Source organism: Mytilus californianus, unplaced genomic scaffold (assembly GCF_021869535.1).
Source record: "Mytilus californianus isolate M0D057914Y unplaced genomic scaffold, xbMytCali1.0.p SCAF_11, whole genome shotgun sequence".
In the NCBI taxonomy this organism is placed as follows: Eukaryota; Metazoa; Mollusca; class Bivalvia; order Mytilida; family Mytilidae; genus Mytilus; species Mytilus californianus.
In genome coordinates, this window is record NW_026262593.1 from 17,838,337 (window position 1) to 17,863,701 (window position 25,365).

General features: G+C 32.5%; 1 protein-coding gene across 3 annotated transcripts in view; it reads left to right on the plus strand.

The window, feature by feature from the left end:
- The window catches only part of LOC127720714 (protein DDI1 homolog 2-like), a 32,159-nt gene extending 12,735 nt beyond the window's left edge, over window positions 1–19,424 (plus strand). The window contains exons 4-9 of one of the 3 annotated variants that reach the window (XM_052227478.1): window positions 5,261–5,388; window positions 5,961–6,089; window positions 11,593–11,696; window positions 13,921–14,107; window positions 17,280–17,306; window positions 19,186–19,323. In XM_052227478.1, coding sequence (XP_052083438.1) covers window positions 5,261–5,388; window positions 5,961–6,089; window positions 11,593–11,696; window positions 13,921–14,107; window positions 17,280–17,299 — 568 coding nt within the window. In that variant the 3' untranslated portion in view covers window positions 17,300–17,306; window positions 19,186–19,323. Of the gene's footprint in view, window positions 1–5,260; window positions 5,389–5,960; window positions 6,090–11,592; window positions 11,697–13,920; window positions 14,108–17,279; window positions 17,307–19,085; window positions 19,123–19,185 lie in introns of those variants that run through there. The other 2 variants (XM_052227479.1, XM_052227477.1) reach the window with 2 other exon arrangements.
- Window positions 19,425–25,365: the final 5,941 nt, after the last annotated feature.

The following is a 25,365-nucleotide window of genomic DNA, read 5'->3' on the forward strand; positions in this document are numbered from 1 at the left end:
TAATTATTGAATGTGGGTCATGGGTCTTTTTTCAGTATGCGTCTATTACCATTATCTAAAAAATGGTTCTTGGTTGTAGGTATATTTTGAAAGTCCGTTCCTACCCTCCCACATACATTTTAATGGAATAGCCCTAATTCAATTCACCTTTTTAGAATCTAAAGGATTATGGGTAATCTCATTGTTCGTACACCAAAATGAACATAACGTTACATGTTTGGTTGAATTACCATTGTTTGGCACGTTTGAAACCAATCACAACGTTTTGGAGTACACTTTTGAAAGTCTTCCAGAATGTACTAGATTCTGAAACAGCGATTATACCCATCGGACTAGTAAATAAAATTCTTGGTGTTACCAAAATAGAAAGAGGAAAATCCCTTCCTCACTATTTTTTATTTTTGTCTTAGCCAATCAGATTTAATGACTTCATCAGTTGACCATCCAGGATTCCAGGAATCTGAACTGATTTTATACATGTTTTAAAAATAGATCTAATAACTAGGTGGATTGGTATCTTGTATTGATCGCAATTCACGTACTTTCAAGATCGATTTCTCAGAACTCTTAGTACTGGGGATATTGTACATTGCTCATGACGTGACTTTCAATTCAAAGTTCTGGGGTGTATGATGAATTGATCAATATGAGTTTTCTTGGCGGACAGCATGAAACCATGCAACAAAACATTGCTAATTATTTATAATGGGCGCTCCAGGTACATCATCAGTTTTGAAACTAAGAACTGTAGATATGTGACTATATTTGTTCCACATAATATATGTTCCACATGGAACAAAGGAGTAGATAACAAAAATTCCTTAAGAACTTAAATTATATAATATTTTTTATGCCCCACCTAGGGGCATTATGTTTTTCGATCTGTGCGTCCGTTCGTCTGTCCGTCTGTCCCGCTTCAGGTTTAAGTTTTTGGTCAAGTTAGTTTTTGATGAAGTCCAATCAACTTGAAACATAGTACAAATGTTCCCTATGATATGATCTTTCTAATTTTAATGCCAAATTAGAGTTTTTACCCCAATTTTACGGTCCACTGAACATAGAAAATGATAGTGCGAGTGGGGCATCTGTGTACTATGGACACATACTTGTTTCCTTCTTCATCATGTTCATAAAATAGTTTCCTGGAACAAAAAGCCCCTTAAAATTTGTTCTAGTATGACTGGAAAGTATATGTATATAAAAGAGTGATTTTTAAAGGTCGTAAAAAAATACATGTGTATCATGTGATTTTTTATACGACCGCAAAAATTAAAAATGTTTTGGTCGTATATTGGTCAGTCAGGGGACTTATTGAAATAAGTGATTTTTAAATCACTTATTTAAGTAGCAAATTCCAGGTTTTGTCAGAAATTGTCATTTTGTAGTTTTACCAAAATTTTAAACACAGAGGTTTAAATAATATCTTTTCATTAGTAAAATTGAAAAAAATGAACTTCTTTTAAGCAGCAAGGTTTATGCCTTTGATGCAATCATTTAGCTGCAAATTCTATTTTAGTTGAAAAAATGCTATAGAAATGGCTTTACATAATGAACTGATACTTTCTTAACAGATTTTTCCCAGCAGTGGGAGTATTTTTCCTGTAAAATTCAAGGTTTCATCTTATAGATTATGTAATAAAAATCCACTGTTCGCGATCAAAATTTCACTGTTCGGGGTGTTGAAATTAGTGGGGTTATTAAAATAATGATACTTAAAGAAGTGACTTTTTTGAAGGAAATTGAGGTATGATACTTAAACAAGTGATTTTTATGTCATTATCCTAGATTTAGTACAAGGTCATCACCTGACATGACCCGGTCATCCTATCAACACAGATGTTGGTTCTGATAATTTTAGCAACATAATTAGTCCCTGGATCATTAGTATTCTATATTTAAAGCTACAATAAAATTAAATCACTTAGTCTAGTGATTAATTTGTACTACTTAAATAGGTGATTATTAAAGAAAGACAACTCTTACTTCCAACCTTTATGGACATAATGTTACTTTAATCAGTGATTTAGAAAATCACTCATTTAAGTAAGTCCCCTGACTGTTGGTATCACGTTGTTGTCGTCATCGTCAGCGTCGTCCGAAGACAGATAGATGGTTTCTGGATAATAACTTGAGTATAAGTAAATAGAAATCAATAAAATTTTAACACAAGGTTTATAACCACTAAAGGAAGGTTGGGATTGATTTTGGGGCATATGGTCCCAACTGTTTAGGAATTAGGGGCCAAAAAAAGGGCCCAAATAAGCATTTTTGTAGTTTCCAGACAATAACTTGTGTTAAAGTGTATGAATCTCTCTGAAATTATACCACAAGTTTCCATACTACAAAGGGATGGTTAGGATTGACTTCGGGGGGTAATGGCTCAAACCATTTAGGAATTAGGAGCAAAAAAAGGGGAAAAACAAGGGTTTTTGTCGAGCCTGCGACTTTTGTCGCAGAAAGCTCGACATAGGGATAGTGATGCGGCGGCTACGGCGGCGGCGGCGTTAGCTAACTTCTTAAAAGCTTTATATTTTAGAGGGTGGAAGACCTGGATGCTTCATACTTTGTATATGGATGCCTCATGTTACGAAGTTTCCGTCAGTCACATGTCCAATGTCCTTGACCTCATTTTCATGGTTCAGTGACTACTTGAAAAAAAAGTTCAGATTTTTTGTAATGTTAAATTCTCTCTTATTATAAGTAATAGGATAACTATATTTGGTATGTGCTTACCTTGCAAGGTCCTCATGCCCGTCAGACAGTTTTCACTTGACCTCGACCTCATTTCATGGATCAGGGAACAAGGTTAAGTTTTCGTGGTCAAGTCCATATCTCAGATACTATAAGCAATAGGTCTAGTATATTCGGTGTATGGAAGGACTGTAAGGTGTACATGTCCAACTGGCAGGTGTTATCTGACCTTGACCTCATTTTCATGGTTCAGTGGTTATAGTTAAGTTTTTGTGTTTTGGTCTGTTTTTCTTATACTGTATGCAATAGGTCTACTATATTTGGTGTATGGAAGGATTGTAAGGTGTACATGTCTAGCTGGCAGGTGTCATCTGACCTTGACCTCATTTTCATGGTTCAGTGGTTATAGTTGATTTTTTGTGTTTTGGTCTGTTTTTCTTATACTGTATGCAATAGGTCTACTATATTTGGTGTATGGAAGGATTGTAAGGTGTACATGTCTAGCTGGCAGGTGTCATCTGACCTTGACCTCATTTTCATGGTTCAGTGGTTATAGTTGAGTTTTTGTGTTTTGGTCTGTTTTTCTTATACTGTATGCAATAGGTCTACTATATTTGGTGTATGGAAGGATTGTAAGGTGTACATGTCTAGCTGGCAGGTGTCATCTGACCTTGACCTCATTTTCATGGTTCAGTGGTCAAAGTTAAGTTTTTGAGTTTTGGTCTTTATTTCTAATACTGCATGCAATAGGTCTACTATATTTGCTGTATGGAATGATTGTAAGGTGTACATGTCTAGCTGGCAGGTGTCATCTGACCTTGACCTCATTTATAGGTTCAGTGGTCAAAGTTAAGTTTTTGAGATTTGATCTTTTTTTCTAATACTATATGCAATAGTTCAACTACATTTGGTGTATGGAAATATTTTATGATCTATATGTCAGTCACGCAGGTTTTATTTGACCTTGACCTCATTTTCAAGGTTCATTGCTCAGTGTTAAGTTTTTGTGTTTTGGTCTGTTTTTCTTAAACTATAAGCAATAGGTCAACCATACTTGTTGTATGGAAGAATTGTTAGCTGTACATGCCTGCCTAGCATGGTTCATCTGACCTTGACCTCATTTTCATGGTTCATTGGTCAATGTTTAGTTTACTTGGTTAATGTTAAGTTTATGTGACAGTTGTATTAAAGCTTTATATTTAGGACTATCAACATAATATCAATGATTAGTAAAGAAGGTGAGACATTTCAGCGTGTGCACTCTTGTTCTAGTTAAAGGACAATTGAGACAATTTAAAAGCAGTGTAAGGGAGGTAATCCAAATCAATTTAAATAACAATGTTTGATTACCTCCCTTACACTGCTTGTAAATTATGTATTAAGAAATGATGATTGTCTGAGATACTGACCATAACTTGAGGGAAAGAATTTGTTTTTGGAATTTGGAATAAGGGAAAGGGGGGAGGTGAGAAAAATTGGAGGGGGACAATTTTTCTCATTTCAGATTTCAGAAATTAAAAGAAAATTTCTTCAAATATTTTTGTCAATTCGCATAGTGTTTTGCACAAGAGCAAAAAATTGAATATAAATTCAAATCATATAACCAATTTGAAGTTCTTTGACTACAGTTATTCTGTGTCAGAAACCTATTATGTGTCAAAAATTTAATTACAATCCAAATTCAGACCTGTATCAAGCATGAATATTGTGTCCATTTTGGCCCCAACTTTTCAGGGTTGGACACCTGCGGTTGTATACAGCTGCGCTCAGCGAAGCAATTTATTACACCTTGCATTTTGAAATGTAATCACATGAACATGAAGGTTTATACATGCATGACACTTTTGTTTCCATTTACATATAATTATTATTCCAGGAACTTCTCTTACATAAAATTATTCCTGGGATTTCTCTTCTATTATTATTATTATTATAACATGAAATTCTCTTTTATGGATCCACAAAAATTGGTACCCGCGAAAAAATAAAATGAATCTACAGTGCTCTACTTTGAATTTTCAATATGTTGAATGAAAACAAATATTTTTCGCCAAACTTTATTAAGATACTACTGCACAGACTGATTCAGTCAGCAGTCAGTTGTATCATGGGTGTCCTTTTCAGATCTGTTAGGCTCCTACTTCTTGTATGTGGATACTTTTTGTTAAGGAGAGGGGGGGTATGAATAGCACAACACATTCAACTTGTTGTTTGTTGTTTCATGTCGCTTTGGGGGCTCAACTGGTCTTACAGAAAATTTTTGTTTCAATGAATGCGCTTGTCTAATACAAGCAGGTTATGCTTGGTGTGGATAACCTCTTATCATATTTTGTTTGAATTCAGTTTCAATTGAAGAGTTTTTTAAGGTACATTCAGCTTATTTGAACATCTTAAACAATATAAACAATATAAGTCAATATGTGGTATAGCTAACAGATGAGCAATACAGTCTCCTTGGAGCTTCGATTTAAGATAGCTTTATACTCTTCATTTTTTTCTTTGAATATGTGTTAGGAATTTATCACTTCTTAATTATAGGTCTTTTAATAAAAGTTGTTTACATTTACAGAATGAAAAATGTTGAATCAAACATGGAGACAGCAATAGAGTATGCCCCTGAAAGTTTTGGTCAAGTGGTCATGTTATACATTGATTGTGTAGTTAATGGACACCATGTCAAAGCCTTTGTAGATTCAGGTATAGTACAGTCAGCCATAGAGTACTGATTAACCTACAGTCATGAAAATCTTTGATTCTGTAGAGATTCATATTATATACTGATCATGCTGATAGTGAGGTTAACAAATGTTATACCAAAGCTGTTAGAAAGTCTTACATGGCAGGATAAGGCTATAAAGGATTCAAATAAGATACCCAAGTGTATCATCATTAAATAGTTTACAAATGTTATATCAAAGCCATTAGAAAGTTTACATGGCAGGATAAGGCTATAAAGGATTCAGATAAGATGCCCAAGTGTATCATCATTAAATAGTGGAAAGTTATCATGGTTATCAATGTTTTTTATTGCACCTTAAAGTTTCAAAAATAAAATTAGACAGGATAATGTACAGTCATGATAAAAATAATCAAATTAAGTCTTGTTTCAGTGGTTGTATACTTTGTAAATATTATAAGAACTTTATTGATGTTACAGGTCATCCATAAACTGAGATTCACAAACTCATGTTTCGTTTACTTGAATCAATATAAGTAGGAATTATTTTGTTTATAGAAAACTTATTATAGCTTTATAATAATGATTCAAGGTGCTCAGATGACAATAATGAGTGAAGCTTGTGCAGAAAGATGTAATATAATGAGACTGGTGGACAGACGATGGGGTGGCATAGCCAAAGGTGTGGGGACACAACAGATTATAGGCAGGGTGCATTTAGGTAAGTAACAGTTGGTCAGGGTGGTATAGCTAAAGGTGTGGGGACACAACAGATCATAACCCATGTAGGGAGGGTGCATTTAGGTAAGTAAAAGTGGGTCAGGGTGGTACGGCTAAAGGTGTGGGGATACAACAGATCATAGGCTGGGTGCACTTAGGTAAGTCACAGTGGGTCCATCTTTGCAAGCCAAGGGTTAAGATCCAGGCCCTTCCTCTCTACCCTTGGCAGATTAAGCCAACATTTATGATTACAATGCTGTGCCATCTCCCCGTAGATATAAGTGACTACATCATTCTTTGACCAATGGTAGCACTTGAAATCTCTTCAGTGTAGCTAGAGGTGTAAAAATGGTTGTGTCTAAGAGTTTACAAATTTGGTGAAGCAGGAACCAAAAATATGTTGACATTCCAACATTTGCGAGAGAACATACCCAGGAACTCCAATTAGTTGATAAAGAACTTTAAAACTGTCACTAAATATCGTCCAATGTTTTGGGCAGGGTTGGCAAAGTATTACCTGGGCGGGAAAACCCGGGTCTGGGTTTTCCCGGGCCGGGCAATACTCCCAGATATGGGTAATACTGGGCAATACTGGGTAATATGATTTTTCATGCTTATTTTTACACAAAATAGTAAAGACTTGTTGTAGTTTAATAGTAGTATAGCTAAATATATACATTTTATACAGATAACCATTGAGAGTAATTCCTGAAGATTGAAAATTCAATTTCTTCCTTTTCTCTATGTAGGCAGAATACAAGTTTTGCACATTTCAGGATATCTTGTTAATTTCCAAGCTTTGTTTCAATAATCCAATTTGAAACTTTGAAAAAATGCATTTTATTGCAGTGTTTAAGTGAATTGTAAATTTTACTTGTTATACAATCATATTGCTAAATAAACACCCTAAGGGGACATGCCATGAACACTTATAGAAATCAAAAGGCTGATTATTGTTATATAAACAAATCTGTGTTATGATCTGAATAATTACTTATTAATTAGTGATGTACATAAACTTCTGCTAAAACTTAGTAAACATTTTTAGTAATGAACAAAAAATGTTTAAAAGTAATTTTCCTTACATATAATTGTTAATTCTTAATATTAGTTATATTTAAAAAAAAAATTCGTAAGGGTTCCGCGGAACCCAGTGTCTCGCCTACTTTTTCTGTTAATCGCAGACTCAACAAAAATGAGGAAGTAAATCAATAAAAATATTCCTCTTAATACTATCTTTTGATTGTAAGAAGCTTCTGTCCAAGTTTGGTAAAATTCCAGGATAGTTTATGATTTAAAATAACTGTTTAAAACTTTTAACTGCAGACTGAATGTAATGTTAACTGGAAGAAAACAAAATTTCCTTCTAGATACTAGCATTTGATCATAAACAAGCTTCTGTCCAAGTTTGGTACAAATCCAAAATATAGTATAAGAAAGTTATTAAAATTTTAAAAACTTTAACCACAGAGTGAATATGTTGTTTCCTGGCAGAAAATCTAAGTCCATTTAAAAGTAAAATACGGAAAAAATGGATTTATTTTTTTTACAAAATTTCCTTCTAGATACTAGCTTTTGATCATAAACAAGCTTCTGTCCAAGTTTGGTACAAATCCAAAATAGTATAAGAAAGTTATTAAAATTTTAAAAACTTTAACCACAGAGTGAATGTGTTGTTTCCTGGCAGAAAATCTAAGTCCATTTAAAAGTAAAATAAGGAAAAAATGGATTTATTTTTTTACAAAATTTACTTCTAGATACTATCTTATGATCATAAACAAGCTTCTGTCCTAGTTTGGTACAAACCCAGGATAGTTTAAGAAAGTTATTAAAATTTTAAAAACTTTAACCACAGAGTGAATGTAATATTTACCGGCAGAAAAACTAAGTCCATTTATAAGTAAAATACGGAAAAAATGGAATTTTATTTTTACAAAATTTACTTCTGGATACTATCTTATGATCATAAACAAGCCTCTGTCCAAGTTTGGTAGAAATCCAGGATAGTTTAAGAAAGTTATTAAAATTTCAAAAACTTTAACCACAGAGTGAATATTTGTGGACGCCGCCGCCGACGCCGACGGAATGTAGGATCGCTATGTCTCGGTTTTTTGACTAAAGTCGAAGGCTCGACAAAAACCAAATTGAATTCTTTGACTTTAAGTCAACACTTTGACAGAATGGCGATAAGATAGATTTTTAGGAGGATTATTAAGAAAAGCTTTTTACATTTGTCTTATGTGACTCATGTACACTTGTCTTAGAGTTGCTGGATCATTAATATTTTCTTAGATTTATACACTTTATATTAAGAGTCTCAAACAAGCAAACTTATAAATTAAAATACTACGTTTTACTTTTATAAATACATGTATCTTTAATGTATTGCATTTGTGATTAATCACTGAATCTTCTTTAAAATTTAGGCCAGTATTTCATATTACCCAGTATTGCCCAGTAAAACCCAGTAAAACCCGAGTTTTCCCAGTATTTCCCACTGGGCTGGGCAATACTCATAAAACCCGGGTTTTTGCCAACCCTGGTTTTTGGGTAAAGACTTGTTGCACAATTAGCAAGTGCCAATTGTTTATTTACTGTAAATTCAAAAATTATTGTGTATAGATATAAGAAGATGTGGTATGAGTGCCAATGAGACAACTCTCTATCCAAGTCAAAATTTATAAAAGTAAACCATTATAGGTCAAAGTACGGTCTTCAACACGGAGCCTTGGCTCACACCAAAAAGCAAGCTATAAAGGGCCCCAAAAATTACTAGTGTAAAACCATTCAAAAGGGAAAACCAACGGTCTAATCTTTATAAAAAAACAGAAATGAGAAACACTTATGAACCACATCAACAAACGACAATTACTGAACAGATTCCTGACTTTGGACAAGTGCAAACAATTGCAGCAGGGTTAAACATTTTAATGGTACCAAACCTTCACCCTTTTTCTGAAACAATAGTGTAACATCACAACATAGAAAGACACACTATAAAATATCAACTGAAATAGCTTAACTCAATCAAAGGACATATTAACACCAGTGAACATACACTGAACAAATAAATTTCACCTATGATACAATGTAAATACAAAATAAATAAACTAAGGGAAGAATAATAAAAGTAACATGTTATACCGCTATGAAATGTTAAATTATTTAAGAAAAACAATATGCTCGAACAAAAATTACAGCCATTTGCAATTACTTTAAACACAGGTAAATGAAAATAATTTTGTTGTTAGGTATACGTGTACAGTTCAAATAGAGAAGCGAAATATATTTCATATACTGTGGATTCATTTTTATTCGTGGTATACCAGTTTTCGTGGGTTTTGTGGGTCACAGCGAACCACGAATTTAAGAATTCAACGAAGAATAATCCCGAGAAATGTGTATGGAGTCGGATGTTTTTTTCCGGTTATGTTTTGCAGTTCTAGTATAGTGTTGACTAACGATAAACATTGTAACATAACACGTGTTTTTATTGAAAGAAGATACAAGTATTTTGATTAAATCAATAATAAATATATCGAATATCAGTGATAATTAACTTTTTAAAATTGATTTAAACTGTTCATGGAAAATAAATGCAAGTTGTTAATTACCGTGTCATAGTTTGGTTTACTGGTGAATAAAAATCAATAGGATTAACGGTACGGGGATATTGCCCGTAGGTAATATCATTTATGACAGGAACATTTATTTTCACACCTTTTACTTATACTTATATATTATATCGTGATTAGGGAAATGAGCTTTCAATCATAGAGTTTTGAATGCCTTATAAAATTCCGACAAGAATTTATAAATTGTAAAACAAACAAATAATTAGTTGTCTCTGTCCATTATTGTAATAGAAGTTTTCAATGAACACTTTAACCTAGAATGACCAAGCGAGGATTTTGACAATTCAAAACCTTTTCAATGAATTCCTTCTTTTTTGTTTGTTGTATTATTGATCAAACCAAGGAGGTTATATAATCTCCTAAATCAAAAAGAAATCCACAAATTACGTATCTGAATTTTTATTTTGTTATCAGCGATCCATGAATTTACGTATACCACGAAACGTCTTTTTTTTCTATCTACGAAAATTGATACCCACGATAATAAATTAATCCACAGTAGTGCATTTATCATTGCGATTTTGACAATTTAGACTAAAATGCGATTTCAATTTTTGCGATATTGAGAATCCTGTTTAATTTATATAAAAAATTTCAAAATGCGAGTTTAAATTATTGCGATTATAACCTTGTTGCATACTTCGCAATAATAAAAACATCGCAATAATTTCTGAATTTACAGTACATTATATACATTTACACATGATCATCTCAAAGGCGCTTTTTGATTGGATGCAGCCAGTTATAACTGCGACCAATGAAAATCATTACCTTGTTGATCAGAAATTCTATCTTAATCTGCCAAGGGTGATGAGGAGGGGACTGGATTGTAACCCTTGGCTTGCGAAGATGCAGAGGGTCAGGGTGGTATAGCTAAAGGTGTGAGGACACAACAGACCATAGGCAGGGTGTATTTAGGTAAAGAATGTTCTCACTATCAACTAGAATAATCAAACTAGACCTGCCTCTTTCAAAATAAATGAGATAATACCAGATTCAAAACACCTTTGTCTAATTATTGTAATCATGTTGTTATGCACAAAGTAAGACACTGTTCTTCACACCAACCTACAGTTGACAGGGTTCTCACTAAGGATTTTTGAAGGCGAGTCCAGGGACTCGTCATTTTTGGCCATGGTGAGTCCAACAGTAAGATGAAGATATTTTATTGCAATATAATTTATCATTTTAGTTTCCATGATCTAATAAGAGCAATGAAATGACATTTAATTCAGATTTCTTTTAAAATTTTGCCATAAAATGATGATATATGTGTTCAATTTATACAAAATATTTCAGTCTTGATGCATCTTTGGACTCACCAATTTTGTAAATGGTGAGTCCAGGACTCATGGACTCGCCTTAGTGAGAACCATGAGTTGAGATTTGAAAGTGACTTCTCTGGTTCCCAAGTATTAATGGAAAAGCCCTATTAAAGTAAGATATTTGACCTTTATACTTTTATGAAATTCTATAAGTGAACCAACACCAGAAGTGGTGATTGTGCGGTAGGGTAAAACATTTATTCTTTTATGATGAATGAACTTATTGGCTATTTCAGACTCTGAGACAGTCAGGTTGATTTTCTGAATAGCATACAGCAAAATAATGAACTTGGATAACAAGGTCCTAAACAGATAACATGAATAATGACATTATTTTCATTTTGGGTACATAAGACAATGAACTTTACCCATAGTCATATTCTGAAATGAGGAATTACTTTTCACAACTTAGCATGTGCAATATTGACAATTTCCTGAAATTGTGTGCGAGAACAAAAATTCATACATGAAAAAGAGAAATATAATGAAAGGTACTGATTGTAATCTTTTTGATTTTAAACATGTTTTGTTTTGTGATTTGCAGGACAGATACAGATAGGAAAAGATTTTTTACAGTCATCATTTTCTATATTAAAAGATCAACCAATGGACATGTTACTGGGATTAGATATGCTCAAAAGACATCAGGTATTGTTTAATAAATAAGCCATGTAATGGAGTTAGATGTGCTCAAAAGACATCAGGTATTGTTTAATAAATAAGCCATGTAATGGGGTTAGATGTGCTCAAAAGATATCAGATATTGTTTAATAAATAAGCCATGTAATGGGGTTAGATGTGCTCAAAAGACATCAGGTATTATTAAATAAATATGCCATGTAATGGGGTTAGATGTGCTCAGTAGACATCAGGTATTGTTTAATAAATAAGCCATGTAATGGGGTTAGATCGATGTGCTCAATAGACATCAGGTATTGTTAAATAAATAAGCCATGTAATGGGGTTAGATGTGCTCAAAAGACATCAGGTATTATTAAATAAATATGCCATGTAATGGGGTTAGATGTGCTCAGTAGATATCAGGTATTGTTTAATAAATAAGGCATTTAATGGGGTTAGATGTGCTTAATAGACATCAGGTATTGTTTAATGAATAAGCCATGTAATGGAGTTAGATGTGCTCAATAGACATCAGGTATTGTTTAATACATAAGGCATTTAATGGGGTTAGATGTGCTCAATAGACATCAGGTATTGTTTAATAAATAAGGCATTTAATGGGGGTTAGATGTGCTCAAAAGATATCAGATATTGTTTTATAAATAAGCCATGTAATGGGGTAAGATGTGCTCAAAAGACATTAGGTATTGTTAAATAAATAAGCCATGTAATGGGGTTAGATGTGCTCAAAAGACATTAGGTATTGTTAAATAAATATGCCATGTAAAGGGGTTAGACGTGCTCAAAAGACATCAGGTATTGTTTAATAAATAAGCCATGTAATGGGGTTAGATGTGCTCAAAAGACATCAGGTATTGTTTAATAAATAAGCCATGTAATGGGGTTAGATCGATGTGCTCAATAGACATCAGGTATTGTTAAATAAATAAGCCATGTAATGGGGTTAGATGTGCTCAAAAGACATTAGGTATTGTTAAATAAATAAGCCATGTAATGGGGTTAGATGTGCTCAAAAGACATTAGGTATTGTTAAATAAATAAGCCATTTAATGGGGTTAGATGTGCTCAAAAGACATCAGGTATTGTTTAATAAATAAGCCATGTAATGGGGTTAGATCGATGTGCTCAATAGACATCAGGTATTGTTAAATAAATAAGCCATGTAATGGGGTTAGATGTGCTCAAAAGACATTAGGTATTGTTAAATAAATAAGCCATGTAATGGGGTTAGATGTGCTCAAAAGACATTAGGTATTGTTAAATAAATAAGCCATTTAATGGGGTTAGATGTGCTCAAAAGACATCAGGTATTGTTTAATAAATAAGCCATGTAATGGGGTTAGATGTGCTCAAAAGACATCAAGTATTGTTAAATAAATAAGCCATGTAATGGGGTTAGATGTGCTCAATAGACATCAGGTGTAACACATGATTTGTTCAGAATTTTGAGATTGTTGTAGCCTTAATATAAGAGGTGTATTCCTTGGGAAAATAACCAACTATGATCCATCGTATAGAATACTTGTTTGGTTGTTTCACGATGACATATATTCCACATCACATATGATAAATTGATTGCAGAAAACATTTAGATGAGGAGCATATATACACTTGTACACTTTTCGTTTTTGATTTCACTGAAAACAAAGTTGAAGGTACTATGTAAAATAGAGGAACACTGTTGGTGTCCATTTCTGCATTTGAAACTATTTTTCAATAACTAAAAACATACAGTGACATGACTTGACAAGCAATTGCAAGTAGCTATAGGAATGACTTACAATTTGCTATAAAATGAGGGTCAATTTTCTAATATTCCATGCCAAAGCCAACATACTTTATTTTCATAGATCAAAAACTGACCCACAACCCATGTCCAGTAATAAATCTTCACTTTCTATCTCCAAAATTCTTAAAAATGTAAATATTGTTAAACATTTTTATACCCCATCGTCACCAGAGGGGGCATCAAGTGTTATCCTTGTTGGTCCTTACATCCATATGTATGTCCCAAAATTGGTTTCCGTTCTCTAACTTTAGTTTGCCTCAACCAAATGTTATGAAACTTATACACAATGCTTATTTCCACAAAACACAGATCAATTTGTGTGTTGTCACTTTTATTGTTCTTGAGTTGTGCCCCTTTTTAACGTTATATGCAAGCTGGGGTATCATCTGTGAACACATTCTCCATTTATTTAAAATTTTTTAATCAATCCTTTTTTTTCAGTGTTGTATTGATCTAAAAAGAAATGTATTAGTAATTGGAACAACTGGCACAGAAACTAGATTCCTGGATGAGACAGACTTACCAGGCCATGCTAGACTAAATGTAGGTCCAATGTCACCTAAAGCTGCTGAAGAAGAAGATAAATTATTGGCAGAGGCAATACACAAGTCACAAACAGAACAACAAGGTGAGGACACATGGGATATACACAAAATCTAAATAAAACAAGATCTCAATGTCCTGTGTGTTTAATATACACATGGGATTGATATACACAGAATCAAAATAAAACTAGATTGAAATGTCCAGGGTTATACACATGGGATTGATATACCGTTCCTACTCGCTTATTAGTCGGAAAATTGGGAGTAAAATTCATAATCCAGAGAGGGGGACCGACTAATAGACGAGATCTAGCGACCAGAGGACAAATCCAAGCTTGAGAAAAGTGGTCAGGAGTGAATTTCCTGGTCAAAACTACGTTTTTGATTGCCAAACCTACATAAATCAATAAATAAAAAGTTTTTGTTGAAAATAAATGACTACAATACTGTCTTTGTGTTTTATTTGTTCTTTGGTAAACATTTTCTGCAAATTCGTGTTGAAATTCTACTGTTTCCGGTTTGTGTATTGATTTTCATGGTCACATGGTTTTCCTATAAACCCAAAAGAAGAGCCAAGAACCAAAAATGAAAAGGAGATAACAATGTACCAAATATGTGAAAGGATGTTTTCAGCGGAGTTATTGTGTCATTATTGTGATATCATGATATCAATTCAATGCTTATAAATCATATAATAATCAAAAAATAATTTTAAGATTCATTCCCAAAATCAAAATATTATTCATTAAAGTGTCTCAGGTAGACAAAAATTACAAAATTGATTGACAAGCCAATATAATCCATTGATAACCCCAATTAAGAGACAAAGAGTTGTATTTACTAAAGGTGTGAAAACTATCAGTGATAGGTAAACAGATGACACTAATGAGTTGGAGTTAGTTATTTTAATATATTGATTAGCTTCACTTAATTTTTTTAATCCTTTAATCATCACAATATAATAAGAATTATGAAGTATACATGCTCATTTAACACCAAGTTATGTATGCTGTGAAAAATATTTTCATCAAGTCTTGATTGACTTTAAATTTTTCAGGTTCATATTGGTTTATATTCGCTTTTCTCAAACAATAGGTTATTAGTCATACCCTACAAAATCATTGATGCATTATGTAAACAACACATGGCTAATCTAACATTTGAACAGTGAACAAAACAAGAGAAGTGAATACATCTTTATTATTAACAGCAATATAAATTATCATGATGAGCATCAACTAAATTCAAACCAAACAAACATTAATGCAGAAATGAATATTATTCCTGGATTTGCATTGGTTTTACCGGCGTTCAGTTACTGTCAGCTGAAAAAAAAATGCCCAAATTTTGTCCGACTTATACGAGGGTCAAGACTAAATCCTTAGAATTTGGAGCTGAAAAGGGCCCCCGACTTATAGTAGGATCGACTATTAGGCGAGTATCTACGGTACACAAAATCAAAAAATAAAACCAGATCTCAATGTCCTTTGTGTTATTTCCTAAACAAAAATAACTTATATACTTGGAAGTCCTACTGTGAAAGTTCTTTTATTCGTGGGGTACCAATTTTCGTGGTTTTCTTTGATGGTATTATCCACCAATTTAAGTGTCCAACGAAATATAACAACTGTTGTCCAAATCAAGACAAGAAATGATCCCCATGTAGGTTTGACTTCATGCGTACTGGCATATTATGTAAAGAAAACATCTAATATCAAAACATGAATTTTTTATGCCCCCACCTTGCAGAGGGGGTATTAAGTTTTACCCATGTCCGTCTGTACGTCCTGAAATTGGTTTCCGTTCTCTCACTTTAGTTAGCCTCAACCAAATGTTATGAAACTTATACACAATGCTTATTACCACAAAACATGGATCAAGTTTGAATTTGGGTGGCTTCACTTTTACCTTTCTAGAGTTATACCCCTTTACAAATGGAATAATTGCTGAATTTTCATTTCTGTTCTCTAACTTAAGTTTGCCTCAACCAAATATTATGAATCTTATACACAATGCTTATTACCAATAAACACAGATCAAGTTTGAATTTTTATTGCGTCACTTTTACCGTTCTACAGTTATGCCACTTTAAAAATGGAAAAATTGTTGAATTTTTAGTTTCTGTTCTCTAACTGAAGTTTGCCTCAAATGTTATAAAACTTATACACAATGCTTATTACCATAAAACTCAGATCAAATTCACATTTGGGTAGCATCACTTTTAGTGTTCTTAAATAATGTCCTTTTATAATGTCATATGCAAGCAGGGGCATCATCTGTGTCCAATGGACACATTTCCAATTTATTTGCATATGCAACATATCCAATATCATTTGGTTTCATTATTGGTATGGATGACCTCAAAATTGATCCAGAAATGCAAGGAAAAAACACTGAATTGTTCTTTTTTTCACCGATTAAGTTATTTGTGATGCTGAAATCTTGATAATGTTATTGATAAAATAATTTTTGCCACTGTTCAATGGGGTACATCTAGGATGAAACCTGTATGCACAAAAGAACTTGCCTTGGCAGACTTTTACCAGAAAAATTAATCTGAAGAAGTTTTATTCTTTAAATGTCAAAATTGTTATAAAAAAATACAACTGTGGATAAAATCGTGCAGTTGTTGTAATACATGTACAAATGTTTACTTATTGCTTGTAGCATGTGTAGTTCCCCAACTTCCCGTATGAGTGTTTTATCAACAAACCAGTCATTAACTGCTTTCTTGTTATTTCTAATCTGTTACCCTTCAATATACTGCTACCCTTGTATATATATCATCAACAATTTCACTGGTCAATAAGATGGCTGTTCTAAGAGGGAGCACTTTGCCCATTTATGTTTACGATAGGGTCCAGTGACCATTTAAGAGCGATATTCTTGTTTACTATAGGGCCTAGTGTCCATTTAATTCTGATATTCTTGTTTACTATAGGGCCCAGTGACCATTTAAGTATGATTTTCTTGTTTACTATAGGGCCTAGTGTCCATTTAATTCTGATATTCTTGTTTACTATAGGGCCCAGTGACCATTTAAGTATGATTTTCTTGTTTACTATAGGGCCTAGTGTCCATTTAATTCTGATATTCTTGTTTACTATAGGGCCTAGTGTCCATTTAATTCTGATATTCTTGTTTACTATAGGGCCCAGTGACCATTTAAGTATGATTTTCTTGTTTACTATAGGGCCTAGTGACCATTTAAGTCACATATTCTATTGTAATATGCATTAATGTGTCAATTTGAAGGTTATTTACAAAGAAAGTAAGAGAAAGGTAAGATGTTAGATTGACCTTTAGATGACCTCTGGTGTTTTGTGTTTTAGGATTGCTGTCTCATTGCTATACACATTACAACTCTTTTTATTCACATTTAACATATTGGGTTAAAAGGGGGGGGGGGGGGATTTGAAAGGGTTTTGTCATATCTATATCAGTGATTAACAAATCCTTAAACATTGTAGCTATTTATTTCTTCCTCATCTTAATAATGATCACATTATAGAAAAACAACAATCAATGAATCTTTATGATAATATATCTTATTTTTGATTGATTTGAAAAAGAAAGAGTGAAATGTTGAAAGAATGAATGTATCTAACATGTCTTACAATAAGACATTTCTTAAATGTAGATATCTAAATTTGGGAAATTAAAAGTTATGAGTCTTGCATTTTCTGTAAATGATTCTAATGAACGGTTCTTCACTTTTGGATAAGACACATATCACTGTTCTACTTATATGACTTATATAATCATGCATATATTCTTTGATCACCATTGGTGAAATAAAATGTAAATCAGTAAATTATAATGCTTAATTTTTGTAATTTCTTTAATGTTGCTCAAAAAGTGAAAGACACAAGCATTTCTACAAATAAGAAAGAAAATTATAATTAAATAAATATTTAGATAAAATGTGACACTTAATTATTCAGAGCATTTTAAATAATTTTTTTCAGATTTTGCTTATTCTAAAAATAAATTTCTTTCATCATATATTTTGTGTGAAGAGTACATGTATCTTCTCCCATTTTTGACTGACACTTAGAAAACATATTATTTTTGTATGTTTTCTTTTTATTAACATGCTCTTATTCTGATACCCCCCTTCTTCCCTTCTCATGCTTCTTTCTTTTATTTTTGTAGGAACCATTTTGAACCTTTAACTGCTCTGTTTGTTTAAATAAATTTCCAACTTATTTATTTGAATGATCTGAAATAGTCCAAAGTCAAAAGTAATTTCTTCACATTTGCAAGATAAATTGTATACAACTTTGTTCTTTTGGTGTAACAGAGGTATCATTGTCAATCATACCAAATCTCCATTTTATAAATATATATAAATTTTATGTAAATATTTCATGTAGGAAAATGTCCTTGATATACATGAAACAGTAGACTAATGATACAGTTGGTAATAATTATATACTCTGAATTCATTTTATCATTTCTTGGGTATCAATTTTTGGGGTTTGAGGTGAACCATGAATGTTCAATGAAGTATAAATTTCACATAAGATTGTATGCAAACTTTGGCAAAACCACAAAATCAAGTATCAATTAAAATAGAATTTTTCTTCAATCCATAAAAAAATTGGTACCCACAAAAATAAATGAATCCACTGTATCAGATAAACAGTGCTCTCAGTACTGTTTTTCAAGATGACATTTTGTGAAAGGTCTTTGTTGATGAGCTAATATCACCTTTATACAGCATAATCTAGACATTCTTTTTGGTTCGAAAAGGGTTTTCTTTTATTCTACATTTTTTTTAGCAAACAGGAATTACCTATAAGATAAAATATAAATAAAAAACACAGATTTATTAGACTACTATATTGTAAAAAAGATATATATTCTGACAAACACTGATGTGTTTATTTGAAGTAGGAAATTGTCTTTGTATTTAAAACAGCTATATTCTATGTAATTTCTGGGTTTCTAGAAGAAAGTTTTAGGAGTATTGATTCCCAGCTGACTGAATGATATTTTGTTTCTGTACTTTCAATCAGCTTGATCAGTGATTATAATGTTTTCTTTGAAATATTTCAGCGACAGCAGGTGCTACCAGCAATACCAATACAAATTCTTCCTCAAACACTCCATCTTTTCCTGAACAAGTGATTATAATGTTTTCTTTGATTTATTTCAGCGACAGCAGGTGCTACCAGCAATACCAATACAAATTCATCCTCAAACACTCCATCTTTTCCTGAACAAGTGATTAAACCTTTAATGGATTTAGGATTTCCACGAGAGGCTGTTTTACATGAACTGACTTTGGCAAACGGCAATTCTCAACAAGCCATGGGAGCATTATTTGCTAAAAGTTTGAAAGTTCCAGATGGTCCAAAACAGTAGTTATTATCAATAAAACAACAATATTCTTTATGTAATACTTTATACAATAAAATGCCTTGTCCATCTTCTACTGAGGAAATCCTGATATTAGTCTTGTTGGTTGAGCGAAAAATCTATTTACAGTTTTTTGTCTCGCCTTGAAGGAGTCAAAAAGCAAGACATAGGTATGCTGTTGTCGGCGACGGCGGCGTCAACAATGTATTAGTTTGTGATTAGGTCTAGTTCATGGTGAACCACTAGTGGTAGGTCAATGATATTTGGTATGCAGTTGTATTAGCATTGGCACACCTCATTACCATGGAGATTATTTGGCCCCACCCCCTCAGTCAAGGTCTATTGACTTTGAAACTTTGCTTAGTTTACATGTATTAGTTTGTGATTAGGTCAGTTTATGGGGAACCACTAGTGGTAGGTCAATGATATTTGGTATGTAGTTGTATAAGCATTGGCACATCTCATTTCCATGGAGGTTATTTGGCCCCGCCCCCTCATTCATGGTCTATTGACTTTGAAACTTTTGCTTAGTTTTCATGTATTAGTGTGTGATTAGGTCAGTTTGAGGGGAACTGTTAGTGGTAGGTAAATGATAATTGGTATGCAGTTGTATAAGCATTAGCACATCTCATTTCCATGGAGAATATTTGGTCCTTACCCCTCAGTCATGGTTTATTGACTTTGAAACTTTTGCTTAGTTTACATGTATTAGTTTGTGATTAGGTCAGTTTAAGATGAACCACTAGTGTTAAGTCAATGATATTCAGTATGAAAATGTATAGGCATTTGCAAGTTTCATTTCCATGGAGATTATATAGCCCCACCCCTGATCATGGTTCATTGACTTTGAAACTTTTACATAGTTTACAAGTTAATGTTTGTGTTTAGGTTTGTTTAAAGGGAACGACTTATAAGTCAATGGTATTTGGTATGCAGTTGTATTAGCATTGGCACATCTCATTCCATGGAAATTGTTTAGCCATGTACCTTCAGTCATGGTTCATTGACTTTGAATATTTGCATAACTTACATGTTAAAGTATTGCTATTTTGATTTCAACATTTGCATTATCAAAATTACAAAAAGGCGAGACATATCTCTGTGATAACAGTTTATTTATATAACTTTTTATATTTGATTTTCCAATTTTTGTCTAGCCTGTCGCAGTATGCGAGACATAGGGATTATTATTGTGGGGGCAGTGTAAATTATTTGTATAAAGCTTTATATTTCAGAAGGTAGAAAACCTTGATGCTTCATACCTTACATATAGATACCTTATGATACAAAGTTTCCGTCTGTCATATGTCCATTGACTTTGATCTCATTTCGTAGTTCAGCTTTTGCTTGAAAAAAAAGAAGATTGTTTTTGTCTAGTGAAATACTCACTTGTTATGAGTAAAAGGATAACTATATTTGGTATATGGTTTCCTTGCAATGTCTACATTTCTTTCAGGTAGGGTTCACCTGACCTCCTTTCATGGATCAGAGATCAAGGTTAAAGTTACATGGTCAAGGCTGTATCTCAGATACTTTAAGCATTGGGTCAACTATATGTGGTGTATGGAATTATTGTAAGGTGTACATGTCAGTCTGTCAGGTTTCATCTGACCTTGACCTCAATTTCATGGTTCATTGGACAATGTTTAGTTTTTGTGGTTTGGTCTATTTGTCAAATACTAATCATTTTGCTATTAGAAATATGGCTCTATATTTGGTGTATGGAATTATTTTAAGGTGTACCTGTCAGTTTGGCAGGTTTCATCTAATCTTGACCTCATTTTCATGGTTCATTGGACATTGTTAAGATTTTGTGGTTTGCATAAAAATAAGAAGATGTGGTGTAATTGCCAATAAGACAACTCTCCACCAGAGACCAAATGACATAGAAGTTAACAACTATAGGTCACTGTACAGCCTTCAACATTGAGCGAAATCCCTACAGCATAGTCAGCTATAGAAGTCCCTTAATTAACAAATGTAAAACAATTCAAACAAGAAAACTAATGGCCTAATTTATTTACAAAATGATGAACGAAAAACAAAATTGATATGTACAAACGTGCACTGAAAGGTAAATTTTAATAACTGATTCTTAAAGGGGCACTAGCGGTCAAATTCGTGTTCACCGACTTGACTTAAATTCTCATATTTGATTTATAACAGTTATAATAATAACATATTAAAATATTTATTCAAATTATAAAAAGTCTAAAATAAACAATTTACAAGGCATGGGCTAGATAATATGTCTCATTGTTATTTTAGTCTAGACGCCATCTAACTATTGAGTTGAACTCCGAATACTGCCCATGGTCATATAAGTGATATAAACATAAATATAGATATAAATAGATAGCGAACTTGTGCAATTGGATTTTTCTAGGTCTGTTTATTTTCATATTATAGGTTAAAAATATATTTTAATCATCGCTTTTACCTGTATAACAATGAGTTTTTGTGGATCGAATCAGTCAATCAAATGATTTTACTTAATTTCACTTTCAATGTTGACATTATTTTCCTTTAAATAACCGAACACGCACAATTTGTGCGTTATCCATCCCTAACTAAGGGGTTAAATTGAAGTTCACATGAATACGGATTGAACAAGGTCCAATTATTCACTTGCAAGTGAATAATTCATCATCGATTATTAGCTTATTTTGACAAAATTGAACCATACTGGCTGCAAAAAGCGAATTATTATTTCACTATTTCACTTTCATTAATGATTGAACAAAAGAAAAATCAAATTTTAAATTTTTGATATATCTCGTAGCTAGTACCTAATTGAATACTGTAAATTCAGAAACTATTGCAATTTTTTATTCTTGCGAAAAATGCAACAGGGTTATAATAGCAATCATGAAAACTTGCATTTTGAAATTTTTTATATGAATTAAACAGGATTTTTCTCAATATCGCAAAAATTAAAATCGCATTTTAGTCTGAAATGACAAAATCGCAATAATTCTTAATTTACAGTACTCCAAATAATTTAACAACTGTAGAGGAAAAGTTAAATTAACAAATGGGATTGCATGGATAATAAAAACAATATATATCATGGCTTTAACAATTTACTTATTTTTCATGTGTTGCACATTCTCTGTGTTGATTGTTTATCAATGTCACGATCCGGTAAACTTCTGCAACAAACTGGGGTTAGTCAGAAGTTAATTGACTTGCAATCAACAATCCCTCAATGAAATATTATTTGTCAATATTACATTATAGTTTAGTAATTAATGTAAAAAAATATGCATACAGGACTTAGTTGAGTGTATATGCGTGCTTTAGTTCAATAATTTCGATAACATTATCATTACAAGAAACTCATTTATATGACTTTAAAGGGGCATTAGCTGTCAAAATCATGTTCACCGATTTGACTCATATTCTCTTATTTGATTTATAACATACTAAAACGTATATCCATGATATAAAAAGTCTAAAATAAACAATTTACAATGCATTGGCTTTATAATATGTATCAGCATTTTTATGTGTATTTTAGTCTAGACGCAATCTAATTAACCATGGAGGTGTCCTCGGAAGACTGCAGACGGTCATATAACCTGATGTAAACATAAATATAGATATAGATTGATATCGAACTCGTGAAATTGGATTTTTCTAGGTTTGTTTGATTTCATATTATAGATTACAAATATATCCTAATCATCGTGTTTAACTTTATAAGAATGAGTTGTTGTGGATTGAATCAGTCAATCAAATCATGGTTTACCCTTGTTCCACTTTCAATGTTGACATTCTTTTCCTTTTAATAACTGTACATGTCTAATTCATACATAACCCAACTCTAGCTAAGGGGTTAAATTGAAAGTCACATGAATACAAATTTATTGAGGTTGAAATTGACAAATTATTCACTTGCAAGTGAATAATTTATTAGCGAAGTTTCTTCGCTTATTTTGACAAAATTGAGTCAAACTGGCTGCTAAAAGCGAATTGTTATTTCACTATTTCTCTTTGATTAAAGATTGAACAAAAAATAAATATCATCTTAAGAGAATTTTGAATAATTCTTAACATTCTGTATTTTACTGATAAATGGGCCTACTTTTTTAAGTCAACATTACACTTTTACACTGACAGCAGCAATCGTAGGCGAGACGCAGGGTCCCGGGGAACCCCTTACAAATATTTAATCTAAATTGAAGTCTTTGATCATACTGGTTGGAACTCAAAGATTTCTCTTACTACTATAAGACTACATAATTATTTTCATGTAGTTAATATTTTGGAAAAACCTAAAAATTGTGCTAGAAAAAATTTGTTAAAACCCTGATGTTTTCCTTTCGTTAGATGTGTTTGAGCTTTTGATTTTGCCATTTGATAAAGGACTTTCCGATTTGAATTTTCCTTCGAGTCCGATTGTTTTGTTTATTTACTGGGAATTGTTTTGGTTTTGTCAACAGAAATATACCCATCAGTCAATTGGAGCATGGTTTGGCCTTGATAAAATAAGTAATTTTTATAAAATATATTTCACAATATATCAAAATACATGTAAAATGACAAAATGTATAAAAACAGCATCTGCAATTAATATATATAAACACAATCAATTGAGGAAGTACCGGGAAAATATAAAATTGAAATAAACTATGTGTTTACTACATCTTTTTGTCTCGCCTTGACGGAGTCAAAAAGCGAGACATAGATATGCTGTTTCCGGCGGCGGCATCAACAATGTATTAGTTTGTGATTAGGTCTAGTTCATGGTGAACCACTAGTGGTAGGTCAATGATATTTGGTATGCAGTTGTATTAGCATTGGCACATCTCATTACCAAGGAGATTATTTGGCACCATCCCCTCAGTCAAGGTCTATTGACTTTGAAACTTTGCTTAGTTTACATGTATTAGTTTGTGATTAGGTCAGTTTATGGGGAACCACTAGTGGTAGGTCAATGATATTTTGTATGCAGTTGTATTAGCATTGGCACATCTCATTACCATGTATATTATTTGGCACCACCCCCTCAGTCAAGGTCTATTGACTTTGAAACTTTGCTTAGTTTACATGTATTAGTTTGTGATTAGGTCAGTTTATGGGGAACCACTAGTGATAGGTCAATGATATTTGGTATGCAGTTGTATAAGCATTGGCATATCTCATTTCCATGGAGATTATTTGGCCCCGCCCCCTCAGTCATGGTCTATTGACTTTAAAACTTTTGCTTAGTTTACATGTATTAGTTTGTGATTAGGTCAGTTTAAGGGGAACCATAATTGGTAGGTCAATGATAATTGGTATGCAGTTGTAGAAGCATTAGCACATCTTATTTCCATGGAGAATATTTGGTCCTTACTTCTCAGTCATAGTCTATTGACTTTGAAACTTTTTCTTAGTTTACATGTATTAGTTTGTGATTAGGTCAGTTTAAGATGAACCACTTATGTTAAGTCAATGATATTCGGTATGCAAATGTATTGGCATTTGCAAGTTTCATTTCCATGGAGATTATATAACCCCACCCCCTAATTATGGTTCATTGACTTTGAAACTTTTACATAGTTTACAAGTTAACGGTTTTGTTTAGGTTTGTTTAAAGGGAATGACTTATGAAAGTCAATGGTATTTGGTTTGCAGTTGTATTAGCATTGGCACATCTCATTTCCATGGAGACTGTTTAGCCCTGTACATTCAGTCATGGTTCATTGACTTTGAATATTTGCATAACTTACATGTTCAAGTATTGTAATTTTAATTTCAACATTTGCATTATCAAAATAACAAATAGGCGAGACATATCTCTGTGTTAACAGTTTATTTATTTGGAACTAGAAAACAAATCAAGTGTTCTCCTACTGTAAGCCAAGATTTGTAAATAATTTAGTACAATCCTAGATTTACATTCTGCCTTAATATAACAAACAGTAAACACAAACTATGTTTTAGAATAGTCATTATTTCTTTGATACTTAAAAAATGCTTGGAAAAGGGG